The sequence below is a fragment of the Loxodonta africana genome, chromosome X (genome assembly GCF_030014295.1).
Source record: "Loxodonta africana isolate mLoxAfr1 chromosome X, mLoxAfr1.hap2, whole genome shotgun sequence".
NCBI lineage: Eukaryota > Metazoa > Chordata > Mammalia > Proboscidea > Elephantidae > Loxodonta > Loxodonta africana.
The window spans coordinates 23,647,672-23,665,018 of record NC_087369.1 but is presented as its reverse complement, the minus strand read 5'-3'; the positions used below and the strand labels follow the sequence as shown (position 1 = coordinate 23,665,018).

Sequence of the window (17,347 nt, the reverse complement as noted above, 5' to 3'; positions counted from 1 at the left end):
AATAATAGTACCTCTTGGTACTATATGTACCAAATATTGCATGAGACATATTTATACAAAAAAAAACTCATATAACTGCAATTCAAATTTAACTGAGCACCCTGTATTTATTTATTTAGCTAAATCTGGCAACCTTACGTATTTGCTACTACAATTCCACAATCACTCATCTGAACCCCTTGAGGCCAGATATGTCTAAGAGCCCATGATTTTTCAGATTTTGGAAACGTAACACAATGTATACACCATAGATTACACAATACCACCAGCAATGTCTGGGGTGGCCCCTCTGAAACAAGCACATTAATATTTCTATAGGGAAACATGCATATTCTCATAAGTGGAATAAGCAAAGTCTAAAACAGCCTCACACGACTTAAGGTCAGGTTTTGCCAACAAATGAAGTCAGGTCAGGTCTTGCCACTGAGAATTACCATGCTTTCTGAGTTTGGGGTTAAGCATCAAGCATTGGGGTTAAGTGGGCTGGGACGACTCCGACTACCATTATTGTTTTATTTTCTGTTCACAAGTAGTGTGAGAAGTACACACTGTTATTCCCATTTTACAAATGCAGAGACTGAGGCTTAGGATGGATACACAATTTGTGCAAATCTGCCTCTCCGCCCTTACCCACAATCCTTAGCAAGCCCTTTCTTTGTTTCTTTGTATTCTTTCTCCAGCTCTTATTTTGAAAGAGGAATTAGGAGAGAAAGAAACGGAGAAGAGGCAGAAAGGAGTTACGAAGAGGAGCCTCTCAGAAACAGTTGGCACCTGCTCAGAAACGGTCCACAAGGAGATACAAACACTCGCATCTTCTGTGCTTTCTGCAAACTTCCTCCGCATCCTGGAGACCCATGCCACGCGCAAGCTCGCCCACACACAGCTTCTTGTTTAAAGCCTTCCCTCGGCCACAGTTCTCCTGATGATGCGCACCCACCAGCTGTCCCTCAGAGCCCTGGCCACGCTGAGGCCCACGTCACACAGTAGAGGAATGGACTGTACCTTGGCGAGCGTTTCACTACAGAAACAGCAAGATCAATATTTATTCCAACATCAGAAAGGCCATTCGCCAACGTGAAAATTCAAAACAGGACAGCGTGGCAAAACACACCAGCTGGCAGGAGGCGACGTTATTCTGTAAGTTTTACTCTTGCATTGTCATGATTCATAATAAAGAAACAAAACTCATGAAATCAGTGGCCCTCTATACAAAAAGTTCTCTAAACCCAGGTTGAAAGCTTATGAGTTCAAAATGTTCAATTTTACTCGTCCACAAGAATCCAACAACAGCAAAAGTACAAAACGAAAACGTTGCCATCGAGTCAATCCGGACTCATAGTGGCCCTATAGGACAGGGTAGAACTGCCCCATAAGGTTCCCAAGGAGCAGCTGATGGGTTCGAACTGCCTTGCTTTTGGTTAGCAGCCAAACACTTCACCACTGCGCCACCAGGGCCCCAGCAAAATCACACACACACAAAAAAACCAAACCTGTTGCCATCAAGTCGATTCCAACTCAAAAGCACAGGGTGATATAAAATCTAAAACCAGTTCTCTGATATCCCCACCTGGTACCCCACCCTACTCCACTCCACCCTCTCTCCACTGGAGAAAACCCTTACATTGTTATGACAAAAGAACAAGACAGAACCAAGGCCAAAGAGAGTTAGCTGACATGACCCCATGGCACCAAGAAAAAGATGGAGAGGTAGAGACATAGCATAGAACCTGACAGCTCAGACTCAGGAGCCAGACATGGCCTTGAAGCCCAGCCCTGACAGTAACTCAGGATGTTACCCCAGACACGTTATTTAGCCTCTAACCAAAAAAAACCAAATCTGTTGCTGTTCAGTCAATTCCGACTCATAGCGACCCGATAGGACAGAGTAGAAGAAGCCTACGTTTCCTCTTCTGTAAATGGAGCTGGCAATAGCACCGACTTCATAATGCTCTTATGAAGATTTTGTGAGATGGCGCAAGTTAATCACTTAACACATTGTCTGGTTAAAAAAAAAAATACCGATCACTTAAGAATGGAACAAAAAATTCTAATAACGTGATTATCTAACCCATTACCTTTGTATCAGCCTCAGGGTTTACAAGCTCTTTCACCAAAGCCTTTTCCATCTCACGATGGAACCACATGGTTCCATCTCAAGACCCAACCACAGCAAAAAATTTAAGCATCTCACTCTTGATTTTCTGCTTCTTCTTACATCCCATATCCAATCCTTCAGCAAGTTCTCTACCTCCTAAGCTCTCCAGGTTCTCCATCTCTCAAATTCAAGACACCATCATCTCTCACTTGGCTTACTGAAGTAACCTCCTTCTGCTTGAGTGTTCTCCTTCCATTCTTGCTCTTCTCCACCCAGACTGACTACCCTAAGTATAGCTCTCCATAGACAGACTTTTGTAAACACTAACTAAGACATGTCTCTCTCCTTCCTAAAACCCTCTAGAGGCTCTTGAGCACACTTCAGCAAAAACCGAAACTCGTTGCACCACTTGGGCTCACCCTGGATTCCCCTCTGACCCCATCACCTGCACTCTGCCCATTGCCCAGCAAGCTCTTTCCATTCCTCAGGTCTGCCAACCTCATGCCCTCTCTAGGACCTTGGCACCTGCTTTTCCCTCCACCTGGATTTCCCCAAATCCTCTTCGTTAATGGTCACCTTCAGCATCATTTCCTCTGTCACTTGCTATCACATTATTCTATTTTAATTTTCTACAGAACATGTACCACTAGCTGATCTTTTTCTGGTTCATTTATTGCCTTGTGTGTTTATTGATTATCTTTCTTCCCCTACCTGGTCATTCTCCTTCACTTTTGTGTTCCCCAAACCTAGCTCAGTGCCTGGCATGCAATAAATATTTGGGGAATTCATTCATTAATCTCTTAAGGCCAAGAAGAAAGTGAAAGGGCCATGCGCTTAACTTGTCTTATGGCTTTTCCTTTGGGAAACACACTGATATCTGTGCTCAAAGAATGGGGGAGGAAGAATGCCTGGGATCTGAGTCCTTAAAACCTATGCCCCGGCCCTGATTTATGGGGGAAACTTAAAGCTGTGGCAAACCTGAGGCAACATTCATCTTCACCCTGGGGTACCCACTAACATGTGGCCTGGTCACCTCAAGAGAAGTTTGACTTGTAATGTGGACTAGACAGCATGTGAAGACCCAAAGGGCTTCCAGGTGACGGTGGAAGCATGGATTTACAAAGGATCCCTGCTTTGTGGCAGACAGGTCAGACCCACTGGACACCCAATACAGGAAGACTGCTTAAGATGAATAGGAACCTCTATCCAGCTGAGGCCAGAGAATGGCTGATGGTCCCTGTCTTCAGTTCTGACAAAACCATTTTGATTCTCCTGGAATCCACACTTATGGGTTCATAGAGTTGAGGTGACCCATCCAGGCCATCTGCCTTTAGTGCTCTTTTGAACCTTGAGCCTTTAAGGATCTATTTTCCTAAAGGCACCTTCAAGTCAAGCAATAGCCTGGTAAGCAGTTTAGGGGAGAGTGTTTTGCCTTAGGCTTTGGGCTCCTTTAGAGAATTATCTCTGTTTTTTTAGCCAGTTTCTAGGAGCAGGAACCCCAGGGTCTGACTGGAAAACGTATGGCATGTCCTTAGTGACTCTAGTTTCTCCAACCACCTGGAACTCTGCGCGTGTTCTGATGGTATCTTCTGAAAATTAACATAACAATGACCCGTATAACCCACTTTCACTGTCCCCTCTTTGGAGCTCCTTCTCCATAAGTTCCAGTAGACTATATGCGATTCAAATCGTTACTCGCAATTAAGTATATTCTGAGTTACAATAATTTTTGGTGGTTCTCTGTGTATTTAGGTTTTGGACAGATCTTAAGAATGGCTATTCAGCCTTCCAAGCCCCTTCCTAATTTCCTTTTAACAACGCCTGGAATATGGCACAGCTGTTTTTTGCAAGTAAAAAGAAAACAGGAAATCTATGCTCCACTACTTCACATCGAGACTTGAAAGTAAACTTAAAATTTCATCAAAATTGCATTTAGTACTTGGTGAACCTCAAGTAAACAGAATACTAAAAATACCACCTGTTTTCTCTTCCACTCCCCAAGGTACCATAATTATAACTTGAACAGGATGAAAAACTGTGACTTACCAGCTTCAACGCATTCTGGCGTCAAGCAGTACTCCGGTTTAGCTTGGAGACTTATGAGACCTTGACTCACTGAAAAAACATATCAAAATAAAATAAATTAAATGACTGACTTGCAGTGGACCACCATCAGGTAAACCACCATCAAGATATGATATGATATGATATGCAAGACACTTGATATCAGCTCATCCTTCTGAGTATTGACACAGTATTTAAAAATCCAGTTGGCCCAGTGTCACAGAACCAGATTCTGACCTTGGTAAGACTCTTAGCTACTCTGAAACTCAGTTCCCTCGTGTGTACAATGAGTATACAATGAGTGGGTACAACCAGACCAGTAGTTCTCAGAGTGTGATCCCTGCAGCTGCAGTAGCTGCATGCCTTTACCTAGGAGCTTGTTAGAAATGCAAATTACCCAGCCCTACGCCTGAGGGGGCTAGGGGAAGTGGTGGTTCAGTGACAGGATTCTCACCTTCCAAGGGGGAGACCGCGGTTTGATTCCGAGTCAATGCACCTCAAGCACAGTCACCACCCATCTGTCAGTGGAGGTGGTGTGTTGCTATGATGGTGAACCAGTTTCAGTGGAGCTTCCAGGCTAAGGTAGACTAGGAAGACTGGCGATCTACTTCTGAAAATCAGTCAGTTGAAGACCCCCTATGGGTCACAGCGGTCTGATCCCCAACTGATTTGGGGGGATGGCCCAGGACCGGGGCAGCATTTAATGCTGTTATGCATAAGGTCGCCCTGAGTCGGGAGAAACCCATTGCCGTCGAGTCGATTTCGACTCATGGCGACCCAATAGGGCAGAGTAGAACTGCCCCATAGAGTTTCCAAGGAGTGCCTGGTGGATTTGAACTGCCGACGTTTTGGTTAGCAGCTGTAGCACTTAACCTCTATGCCACCAGGGTTTCCTGAGTATGGGGGGAAGGCAGTTAACAACAACCACCGTTTCAGACCAATTTAATCAGAAATGCTAGGGGTAGGGCTCAGCGGTCTGTGTCTTAACAAGCCCTCCAGGCAGGCTGATGCAAGTTCACGTTTGAGAACCCTGGTCTAGATACTCTCGAAAGACTTTTCCATCTCCGATTATCTGGGGTTTAAGTCTCATAATTTTACTCTGGTGCATATAATTACATCCCTGTTTTGGAGATGGGAAAACTGAAACACATTGTTAAAAGAGAGAAACTGAGGAACAGGAATTGACAGATTCCTCTGAACATTCACAAAGGTCACTGCCCAATGTGACCTTTGAACATAAGAACAGAGACAAAAAAATGATGTGGGGCCACAGTGGCCACGAAGGAGCGCAGATTCCCCTTGGTGACAAAGACATTTGTTACCCATAAACTAGTTCAGAGTTTATCTTATGCAAAGAATTTAACTTGAGGTAATTTCCCTTGCTTCTTGAGAGAGAATTCTAAAACTTTAGAGTTTCCTGAGTAATTAAGATGCTTTTATCATTTTAAAGAAGGAGCCCTGATGGCCCACTGGTTAAGTCCTAACCAAAAGGTCTGCAGTTTAAACCCACCAGCCACTGGGGGAGAAACATGTGGCAGTCTGTCTTGGAAACTCTATGGGACAGTTCTACTCTGTCCTATAGGGTAGCTATGAGTCAGAATTGACTAGATGGCAACGGGTTTGGGATTTTTTTCAGGGGCGAATTACCCAGTAAGCACGGGTTTATTTGTGCTTATTTACTAATCTGTAGTGACCAATTTCACATGGGTTTCGCCACATCTCTCAAACTGGTCACTAAAAATTAGTAAGTAAGCACAAGTAAGCCTGTCCTCACCTTGCTTACTGGGGAATCCGTCCCTGTCAGGGACTGCAAATTGGAAAAAAGGCTTTGATTCTACATGTAGGAACATGTTGTAGGATTGAGAGTGAAACAGATGCCAGCCATACCTAGAAGCCGAATCTTTGATGTGGTGAAAAAAAACGTGAAATTGTTCACTACAATTGATCTAGTGCTTACTTTGCCTACTGGTTTTTGTTTTGTTTTGTTTTTAAACCATTTTAAAACCTCCCTACTATACCTGAGGAACAGTGCAAATGAATGGGAGAGGGGTCAGCCAGGCCACAGACCACCTAGTAACCTGATGCCGGCTGATCTCAGTAAGGGGGGGGTGGGCGTGAGTCAATCAATTACCATAAGATTCGAAACCAAACCAAACCCGTTGCCATCAAGCCGATTTTGACTCGTAGCCACCCTACAGGACAGAGTAGAACTGCCCCATAGGGTTTCCAAGGAGGGGCTGCTGGATTCGAACTGCAGACTTTTTGGGTAGCAGCCTGAGCTCTTAACAATTATACCACCAGGGCTCCTCGTTAAGATTGTTGTTGTTGTTGTTGTTAGGTGCCGTCGAGTCGGTTCCAACTCATAGCCACCCTGCAGGACAAATTAGAACTGCCCCATAGGGTTTCCAAGAAGTAGCTGGTGGAATTGAACTGCCGAACTTTTGGTTAGCAGCCAAGCTCTTAACTGCTATGCCACCAGGGCTCCACATCAAGATTAACATATGGTTAATTTTCTCTTCTATTCCCTCCTCTCCTTGAAAGCCTCATTGTAACTAGCCTGCATTGAACCATTTGTTTTTTTAGAAACAAAATGGTCTCCCTTTATGCATACAGATTAACCTCTCAAATAAACCCTATAAGTTTTAATTTCTTTGTGCTTTGATTTTTTCTTTTTTCCTTAACAGTACAAACTATGTGATTTGGAGCAAATCCAGAGTAGAAAGAGAAAGCTAGGACATGTGGCATTTAGAGTTCTGGATCTAATCTAAACCATTCATACGATATGGCCCCAACAGAGAGGAGTAAAAATATACTGTCTATATCAGCCAGCAACGGAGTCTCACCCTCACCCCCCACCAGGGATATGCAGCTTTGTAGACCATGCCTCCTAAGAGCCCTGGTGGTGCAACGGTTAAGAGCTCGGCCGTTAACTGAAAGGTTGATGGTTGGAACCCATCCAGCGGCTCCGTGGGAGAAAGAACTGATGATCTGCTCCTGTGAAGATCACAGCCAAGAAAACCCTATGGAATAGTTCTACTCTGTCCTATAGGGTCACTATGAGTCAGAATCAACTCAATGGCACCCCACAGACCAAGCCTCCAGTTACTCCCACCAAAACAGAAAACTAAAAAAACTGTGTAACCTAAAGAGCTTTTCACCAATGGCTTGATTTCCCCATCTGCCTGGTGACATTAAGTGGATTTCTGCAGAAGTCCAGAAGTGAGCCCTATTCATGAACTCCATTGTGAACTCCAGGTAACACCAATGTGTCACTTCACTAGCAGCCCGGTCATCAGCAGATGTGAATTTAGATTTCAAAAATATCCCTGGTAGCCGAGTAAATCATGGGGAACTCATAATTGCTGTTTTCTGTGAGCAGAATCAAGGAGTCATTTGCAGATGTGGCCATGGGGACAGGGGTAGTGGGGAGGGACTGGGGGCAGGGCTTTTCCCCGTGGCATCCTCAGTGAGGAAGCAGGGTTAGAAAGCTGAGCGGAGCCTCTATTTCTGCTAGAGATGGAATGCCTATAGATCACTTGCCAGTGTGGTGATTTTTATTATTTATTCACCTACATTCAAAGAGGACCTGCTTTTTCTGTGTTCTTTTCTCTGCTGCCATCCAGCCTTTTCACCTGTGTTACATTATAGATTCAAGAAAACTGCCTATGGAATATCTCAGGCCTATTTTTAAGAAAAAAATGAGTCTTAGCATGAAGTTGTGTGTTGCGATTTCTTTAAAAAGAAGAAAAAAGGTAAAAATATACATGCGCAGCACCAAGATTAGGATGAAATATTCCAACATGCCTGGGTGGTGGAACCATGGGGGAACTTTTCCCTTCCGTCTACTTTTATATGTTTACCAAATGTTCTAGAAGTTTCAGTTTAAATAATGATAATTTCATTTTTATGATTCTGGACAATTCCTTCTTGCTACCAGCCTTATTTTATTTAAAAAGCCAATGAAATGGTTAATTTGGAGGCTTATTCCTTTCATGGAAAATAAATGTTGACCCAAAACTCCCAAGGAAGCAGGACTAAACTCAGATATTCTTTATCTGATGGTAAGTAAAGGGAAGGTTTAGATTAAATTAATTGGGACACAGACAGACCTGAGCCCTCAAGGAAGAACATTATACCCATGCGGGGTCATTTTAAGATCCTGAAAATAAATAAGAATCAACAAGCCCGGATCATGTGAAGACAATAAGTGAAGGAAATAGAGACAATAAAGAAAACATTTTAATATCAAAAATTAAAATGTTACTTTTTACAGGATAGGAGTTTAAAAGAAAAATAAAGAGCAGTTTGGTTTCTCCTTCTCAACTTCTCTACAACCAGTAGAAATGACCTCGGAATGCAGTCAAGTAATCCACAGATCAAGAGCAGGAGCATGACCACAGGGCAGAGGTCAACAAGCTATGGCCCACGGGCCAAATCAGACTCGCTGCCTGTTTTTCTCTGCCCTGCGAGCTGAGAATGGTTTTCACAGTTTTAAATGTTGGGGAACAATTGAAAGAAGAATAATATTTCATGACACATGAAAACAATATGAAATTCAAATTTCAGTGTTTGTAATAAAATTTTATTGGCACACAGCCACACCCATTTGTTTACATGCTATCTATGGCTGCTTGCCTGCTACAACAGCAGAGTTGAGTAGTTGAGACAGAGTCTGTGGCCCACAAAGCCAAAAATATTTACTATCTGGCTCTTTACAGAAGTTTGCTGATCTCTGCGCTGGAGAGACAGTGCAGGGAAGGAGAGAGGAAGGAAAGAAGAAGAAAGGACACTTTAGAACTAACTGGTTATAGGCATATACCTGATGTTTTAAATTCTAGAACTCTAGGTTCTCTGAAACCATCTCAAGGTCACTGGCAATCACTCTTACTGTTGAAGGACTAAGGTTTAGAAAAGAGATTATCTCAGAGCTTAAAATACAGAGTATGGACGGATGCTGGGAACTGCAGACATGTGACTGAACTTTGACTGGCAGAAAAGTATACTTCAAAATCAATCAGAAGAGGACCTTAACCAGAATGTCATAGAGATGGCAGGTCCCTGGAGGTTTTCAGACGAAGACTTTGTAGGTACAAGGTGGAGGGTGGAGCCTGGGGCACTAGGCAGTGAAGAGTGGGAGGAAGGGGGTAGGACTGAAAAAGTCCAGAGATACTTGATGAAAATCTACTAAGAGTGTACATTTAATTTAAAGCAAGTGCACTTGAACTGGAGTGGTTAAGGCGCTGGGCTGCTAACCAAAAGGCTGGCGGTTCAAACCCACCAGCTGCCCTGTGAGAGAAAGATGTGGCAGTCCGCTTCCATAAAGATTACCAAAAAAAAACCAAACCCCTTGCCACTGAGTCGATTCCAACTCATAGCGACCCTATAGGACAGAGTAGAACTGCCCCATAGGGTTTCCAAGGAAAACCTGGTGGATTCAAGCTGCTGACATTTTGCTTAGCCGCCATAGCTCTTAACCGCTACACCACCAGGGTTTCCCCATAAAGATTACAGCCTTGGAAGCCCTATGGGGCAGTTCTACTCTGTCCTATAGGGTCGCTATGTGTCGGAATCAACTCAACAGCAATGGGCTTGGTTTTGGAACTTGAACTTCCAAATGGATGTGGTCACCTGAGAAACAGTGCTTCTCTCCCAGGGATCTTGTTAAAATGCAGATTCTGAATCAATAGGTCTGAAGTGGAACTCAAGCTCCCAGGTGATGCTGATGCCTCTGGTCCATGGACCACACTTGTGAGTAGCAAAAGCATACAGAGGCGGCACCCTTCAAGTCACCTTATTCTATAACATCGTTAGAGCTCCTATCTTAGAGAGCCCAGTGAGAGATTATTGTACCCACTAGAGAGTTATTTTTTTTCTATTTTATGCAGGCCTCTTTACCCATATATAGCACTGCCTGGCTTGATGAATTTTGTTGTTGGCCCCTGACTCATGGTAACCCCATGCACAATGGGATCGGACTATTGTGATCCATAGGGTTTTCACTGGCTGATTTTTCAGAAGGAGATCACCAGGCCTTTTCTCCTAGTCTGTCTTAGTCTGGAAGCTCTGCTGAAACCTGTTCAGCATCATAGCCACAGACAAGCCTCCACTGACAGACGGGTGGTTGTAACGCGGGAGACTCATTGGCCAGGAATCGAATTCCAGTCTCCCACATGGAAGGTGAGAACTCGAACACTGAACCACCCCTTGCCTCCAACTGATGAATTTTACTCTTCTTTTAAAAATCGAGTTTTCCAAAGGATCATCTTCCCTCAAACAACAAAGATTTGCTGCCACTGAGAATATTCCAACTAATATGCCAGGACCTCAGAATGTAATCATAAAAGTAGAGTTTCAAAAAGATTTCAAGCAGCAATAACATCATTAAAAGAGAACATATTTTTACACAAACAATAATCATTTGGATTTTTTAAGCTTGGCAGTGTTTGTAAAAACGCAAATAGTCTAACCTTGTAGTCACTGCCCGCATAGCGTGTACTCCTCTTGGCATCCCCATATAATTTCTCCTCCCGTTTTGAATTTCAAGATATGACACTCGTCAAAACCCCAAGTGCTGAGAAATCTCACAAGGGCCACTAATTCAGTTGCAGAAATAGGAGGTTTAGCTCTACCAAAAAGCAATAAACACATCTAATTCCCTAAATCTTTAGCCACAGAAAACATGGAAAGATGGTTTGCTCATTTTTAGCAGCATTTTCAACCGCACAACGCTAAATCTTTTAAAGTTGAATTACTGGTTTTCCCCTGCCAAAATCAACATGGCCTCCTGCATCCCGTATATGCCAAGGACTGTCTCCAGGCTTGCTACACCATAAAGTGCACCTAAAATCTCCCAAGTATAGGGCTTGTTCCTATATGACATTCAAGCTAATGAAATATGAGGGGTCTATGAGAAAAATTGGCGCAATGGTTAAGCACTTGGCTGCTAACAAAAAGGTTGGTGGTTTGAACCCACCCAGCAGCTCCACAGGAGAAAAGATTTGGCAATCTGCTCCTGTAAAAACTGTAGCCTAGAAAGCCCTATGGGACAGTTCTACTGTGTCATATAAGGTCGCTATGAGACGGAATTGACTCACAGCATACAACAACAATGAGAAAAATTTAAAGGGTTTAATAGTCCAGAGTTGAAAATGCCCTCACCCCTTTCCAAGTTACTTTATTCTTTTTCACAGAAATAAGCTTTTGTCATCATATATACTCTCTGGGTACATCATTCTCACAAAGAATCATTAAAATAATTCAATCAAAATACCGTTCAAATCTTGGGAGAAAAACCTTTGTTTCCCTTCATATTAATTTTTTAAAATCTAATAGAAAGGCAGAGTTTAAATTTCCTCCCACCAGAGAGTCACTGTATTATGAAGGAATTGAATAATACCATTACAGATGCCTTTTAAAGGACTGGTTTGTATTTTGTGAATTAAATTTTATGATTTGTTCAGGCAAACATTCACGAAGAACCAGATGGGAAGACATCCCATCACGGTTTTGATCACAATGCTAAGTAAAGTCTTTCCTCACAAAATACATAAAAGTATCTGGCTGTGAATTCATAAACACTCATTTTGCTAAATGGAATACATAACTTATTTTTTGCAACTGAATCGTCCAGCCACTCCAAGCCAATTGATGCCCACTTCACGCTCTGGGTTGTACATTTGGTACTTGCGTGTATTTATTTATTTAGCTTCCTGAAAGAAAAGCCTTCTTTTTTCATTTGCATATTTAATCGAAACTCAGGATGCACCACCTACTGACGTAAGAAAACAGCCCTACACCTGCATTAGAACAACCTTTGCTAAAAGATAGCACAACAAAACTTCACCACACATGCCCAGTTCTCCTGGCCTTCAGTGTGACACTTACCTAGAAAGAGGAGAGTGCCTAGCACCACGGTGCCAGCTACAAACACGACCAGGGCAATTCGAGTGCCCCTGTTGGCCATCTTCCCAGTAGCAACATTGTTCCCGGTTTCTGGTTCCATCAGAAGGGACGGACGTAGACGGCACACTAGAAGAAAATCGTTTTTCGTGGTTTGGTGGCTGGTCTCAAAATTCTGTTAGAGGTTGACATCCAAGGTTCTCTTGCTCTTCTACTAATGGGCAGCTTACAAAAATTTCCTCAGGAACTCTCCCCTCACCACCCTTTCTCAAATAATTCTTACAAACGAAATAAAAGAAACCCAAAATATTGGTTGCCTTGGCTTTCCCCCTGACTAGACAAAACAAACAGTGGTTGCTTTATCTAGGTGCTCTCCCTCAGCAAAGTCCCTCAACCGACCACTTGGCAGGCTCTTCTCTCAGGCGTCCTGAGTGTACATGTTTTACTATGTTGCTGAACAGATGTTTTAGCTATTTAAATGTATAGTCACTTGGGGAGGAAAAAACAATTGTCTCTATCAAAACTGGATTCTCGTCAAATTCCCCCAAACCGTGATAAGTGAGGTGGCAATGATTCTCCTGACCCACTTAAAGATCTCAATTAATCAAGTAATCTTTTGCAATATAATTCAGCTGGCCTGAATTATCTTCATCAAAGATAGTCTTTTAGTGTGTGAGTCCCTTTTTAAAGCCTTCTAAGAGTTCCTGGGATATCCTGTAGCATTTTATTTTGGGAACTTTGTGTATGATAGGATGTGCCAAAAATCAGAGTCATAGTCAAGTGCAGTGCAAAGTAGCAATTAAGACAACCTACAGAGGCTGATGTTTTGGGCTGGAACTTTTTTAAGAAAAAAAAAAAGCACTTCCTCTTTGTAGTGCTAACAACTGTACAAAAGACAGTTAAGCGTATGAATTAAGCTTATTAGCAACCACAAAAGATATGGTAAAAGATGTTTTTCCCTGAACGTTTTGATGAAAAGTACATCCAGGTACTTCGCCCTCAAGCCCCACTCGGGCAGCCATTTGTTAGTACATTTCTGGATTTACGTAAAGTGTCCATTTCAGCAGATTCCCCAAGATTAATTCAAAGGGAATTGGTTTCACTGGAAAAACTGATTGACTAATGACTGGGTCTTCGACTTCTTTGATTATGATAATGATTTAAATTATAAAAATCTACTTTCTTCGTGGGGAAGAATGACTGATATTCTGACACTACTGATATAACACAGATTTTCTCATTCACTGATATAAAACCAAAACCAAACCCATTGCCATCGAGTTGATTCTGACTCATAGCGACCCTGCAGGACCCAGTAGAGCTGCTCCATAGGGTTCTAAGGCTATAAATCTTTACAGAAGCAGACTGCCACATCTTTCTCCCATGGAGCGGCTGGTAGGTTCACACTGCTGACTTCTGGGTTGGCAGCTGAGCACATAACCACTGCACCACCGGGGCTCCAATGATATAAATAGCTATCATTAATTCACAACACAACAGCTACCTGTTTTCTGTTTTGCTGGAGATTATAGGGCAGTGAGAGTAAGGGGAGGAGGATTCTGCTATATCTAGAAACCAGTAGGGCAATTTTCTCCTTGCGAAATTTGTGCCTATGACCTTGGGGAGTCAGTCACGGTAGAGCTCAGCGGAACATGGTCACAAGTTCTTGGTCCTATCTGACTAGTCATGGCCAGGCCTTATGTCGCTAGCAGGGATTCTCCCGAGAGATGTTGGTCTTACTCCATAACACATCCAGGCAGGCCTTTGGGCCTCAGCATGGGATTCTTCCAAGAGTTTTTGGACTTGAGTCCACACTACATCTTAATAATACCCCATAGTACTGAGACCTCCACGAGGTCAGGAACCATGTCCTTCACATCCAATGCTGTTGCTCCAGCATCTATGGTTCCTGGCCCATAACAGTGAAGGGAGAAATAAGAATAATGAAAATCATCCAAGTCAGCCCTGACCCAAAAAAAGGAAAACCAAAACAAAACCAGTTGCCATGGAGTCAACTCCAACTCATGGCAACCCCATGTGTGTCAGGGTGAAACTGTGCTCTGTAGGGTTTTCTTTCTTTCTTTTTTTTTAATAATTTATTTTATTGTTACCATTGTTGTTGAGAATACACACAGCAAAACATACACCAATTCAACAGTTTCTACATGTACGATTCAGTGACATTGATGACATTCTTTGAGTTGTACCACCATTCTCACCCTCGTTTTCCAAGTTGTTCCTCCCACATTAACATATACTCACTGCCCTCTAAGTTTCCTATCTGATCCTTTGAGTTGCTGCTGTCAATTTGATCCCATACAAATAGATTCCATAGGGTTTTCCATGGCTAATTTTTTGGAAGTGGATCTCCAGTTCTTTCTTCCGAGGCATCAATGGGTAGTATCAAACCTCCAACCTAATCGCCCACAGCTGAGCGAGTTAACCATTTGTACCACCCAGAGATTCCCCAGCCCTGACCACAATAATGTCTGGGGGTTTAAAAAAAAAATGCTGTCGAGTTGATTTCGACTCATAGTAACCCTATAGGACAGAGTAGAACTGCCCCATAGGGTTTTCTAGGCTGTAATCTTTACGGAAGCAGACTGCCATATCTTTCTCCCACAGAGCTGCTGGTGGGTTTGCACTGACAACCTTTCAGTTAGCTGTCGCGCCTTAGCCACTGTTTCACCCATGGCCCCTTGTCTAAAGGTTAGCCCCCTATTTCCTTCTAAATGCTCAAATGATGATACCTGACATTTTGGTATAGCACTTTCACATCTCATTTTAACCTAGTGGTCAACCTATGTACTTGATAGCAAAGGCGATTTTATCTGTTTTACAAATGTGAACACTGAGACCCAAGGAATGGCCTCATGGGCACAGGCAAACCAATAGGGGTGGTCACTGCCAGACCCTGCATGTCTGCAGCCTGACAAAGCTCCCTGCACACGGGGGAGACACAGCCACACAGGCACCACACCTGGATCCACCTCTTCCCTCGTTCCTTCCCCCCAAAATCTGGACTGACATGCAATGGTGGCCGCGGGCTGCCAGCTGGGCTAGCCTTCACCCACCTTGATCTGGTGACTCCCCCAAAGGGGAGGGCAATTGGAGCCTACAAGGAAGTACAGAGCCCTGGTGGTGCAGTGGTTAAGAGCTATGGCTGCTCACCAGAAGATCGACAGTTCGAATTCACCAGCCACTCCTTGGAAACCCTATGGGGCAGTTCTACTCTGTCCTATAGGGTCGCTATGAGTTGGAATCGACACGATGGCAGCGGGTTAAAGGAAGTACACCTATTCCTCACTTAAGAACATTAATTCGTTCCTGAAAACCTAACTGCTAAGTGAAAAGCTATTAAACAACAACAATAAAAAAAATAAATAAAATAATGTCCATTAATTGTAATAGTAAAATCATGCCTTCCATCCCCAACTGAGGTATGTAAACACAGAGAGAAAAATGTTTTAATTGGGTGATGGAAACACGCCTACAAAAGTAATAAACAAATTTTAAGACATTGAAAATATAATTTGTTCATATAAAGTAATGAAGGTTTATTTTACTCACCAAAGGAAGACTTGAGAGTGAGTGGAGATTGGTGGAGGAGGGGTGTGAGAGAATCATCCATTAGAAAGTGCAGTCTTCATTCTGTGCCATTGTCTGCATTAATTTTTCAACCTTTTGGGAGAGATGATTATCTTGCACCGAAACTGCACTTAAAAATAAAATTATAGCACAGGACAAAAAAACCTCTAGGACAAAATAAAGAACTTTGAAGCACAGGGAATTAATGAGGTCTCACAAAAGACTATAGCAGGGGTCTACAAACTAGGGCCACATGGCCCAAATCCTGCCCAGCATTTATTTTTGTAAATAAAGTTTTATTAGAAAAAAAATCATGCCCATTCTTTTAGATATTGTCTATGTTTTCATGCTGCAACAGCAGAATTAAACAGTTTTGTAACAGAGACCTTATGGTCTCAAATATTTATGCTAGGCTCTTTACAGAAAAAGTTTACCGACTACTAGGCTAAAAAGTGGTAGAGGAAGCTCCCCCTTCATCCGCTTCCATGGCACAGACACAAAACAAAATGTTCACCGAAACTCAGCACACAACTTGGAATTGTTTCATTCCACATTCTTGGAATAGAAACTGCTGTGTCAGTGTTATGGATTGAATTCCCCCCGTTGCCGTTGCCGTCAAGTCGATTCCAACTCATAGCGACCCTATAGAACAGAGTAGAGCCGCCCCATAGAATTTCCAAGGAGTGCCTGGTGGATTCAAACTCCCAACCTTTTGGTTAGCAGCTGTAGCACTTAACCACTATGCCACCAGGGTTTCCTGGATTGAATTATGTCCCACCAAAAATATATGCTGCAAATCCTAACCTCTATGCCTGTGGTGGAAACCCTGGTGGCGTAGTGGTTAAGTGCTATAGCTGCTAACCAAAGGGTCTGCAGTTCGAATCCACCAGGTGCTCCTTGGAAACTCTATGGAGCAGTTCTACTCTGTCCTATAGGGTCGCTATGAGTCGGAATCAACTAGACGGCACTGGGTTTTTATGCCTGTGGTTATAATACCATTCGTGAATGGGCTTTCTTTGTTATGTTAATGAGGCAGGATTAGTGTACTGTGTATCTTGAGTCAATCTCTTTTGAGATATAAAAGAAATTAAACAAGCCAGTAGAGTAGAAATAGGGGAAGACACATGACAAGTCACATGAAGATACCCCAGGAGCAGAAGCTCAGAAGAGACAAAGACCTTCCTCCAGAGCCAACAGAGAGAGAAAGTCTTCCCTCTAAAACTGGCACCCTGAATTTGGACCTCTAGCCTACTAACCAAACCAAACCCACTGCCATCGAGTCGATTCCAACTCATAGTGACCCTAGAGGACAGAGTAGAACTGCCCCATAGAGTGTCCAAGGAGCCCCTGGCGGATTCCAACTGCTGACCTCTTGGTTAGCAGCCGTAGCACTTAAACACTACGCCACCAGGGTTTAAACTGCTAAGAAATGAAATGACGTATTGCATTGGGTAAATCTGCTGCAGAAGACCTCTTTAAAGTGTTAAAAAGCAAAGACGTCACTTTGAGGACTAAGGTTCACCTCACCTTATATGCATGGGAAAGCTGGATGATGAATAAGGAAGACTCAAGAAGAATTGATGCATTTGAATTGTGGTACTGGCGAAGAATATTGAATATACCACGGGCTGCCAGAAGAACGAACAAATCTGTCTTGGAAGAGGTACAACCAGAATGCTCCTTAGAAGGGAGGATGGCGAG

At 43.0% G+C, this 17,347-nt stretch overlaps 1 protein-coding gene across 2 annotated transcripts in view; it reads right to left on the bottom strand.

Moving 5' to 3' along the window:
- The window catches only part of PHEX (phosphate regulating endopeptidase X-linked), a 244,095-nt gene extending 228,316 nt beyond the window's left edge, over positions 1-15,779 (bottom strand). The window contains exons 1-3 of one of the 2 annotated variants that reach the window (XM_064278085.1): positions 15,629-15,779; positions 12,044-12,187; positions 4,142-4,210 (exon numbers count right to left, since the gene is read on the bottom strand). In XM_064278085.1, the coding sequence (XP_064134155.1) occupies positions 4,142-4,210; positions 12,044-12,187; positions 15,629-15,689 (274 nt within the window). In that variant the 5' untranslated portion in view covers positions 15,690-15,779. The remainder of the gene's footprint in view (positions 1-4,141; positions 4,211-12,043; positions 12,188-15,628) is intronic. The other variant, XM_064278084.1, reaches the window with a different exon arrangement.
- Positions 15,780-17,347: the final 1,568 nt, after the last annotated feature.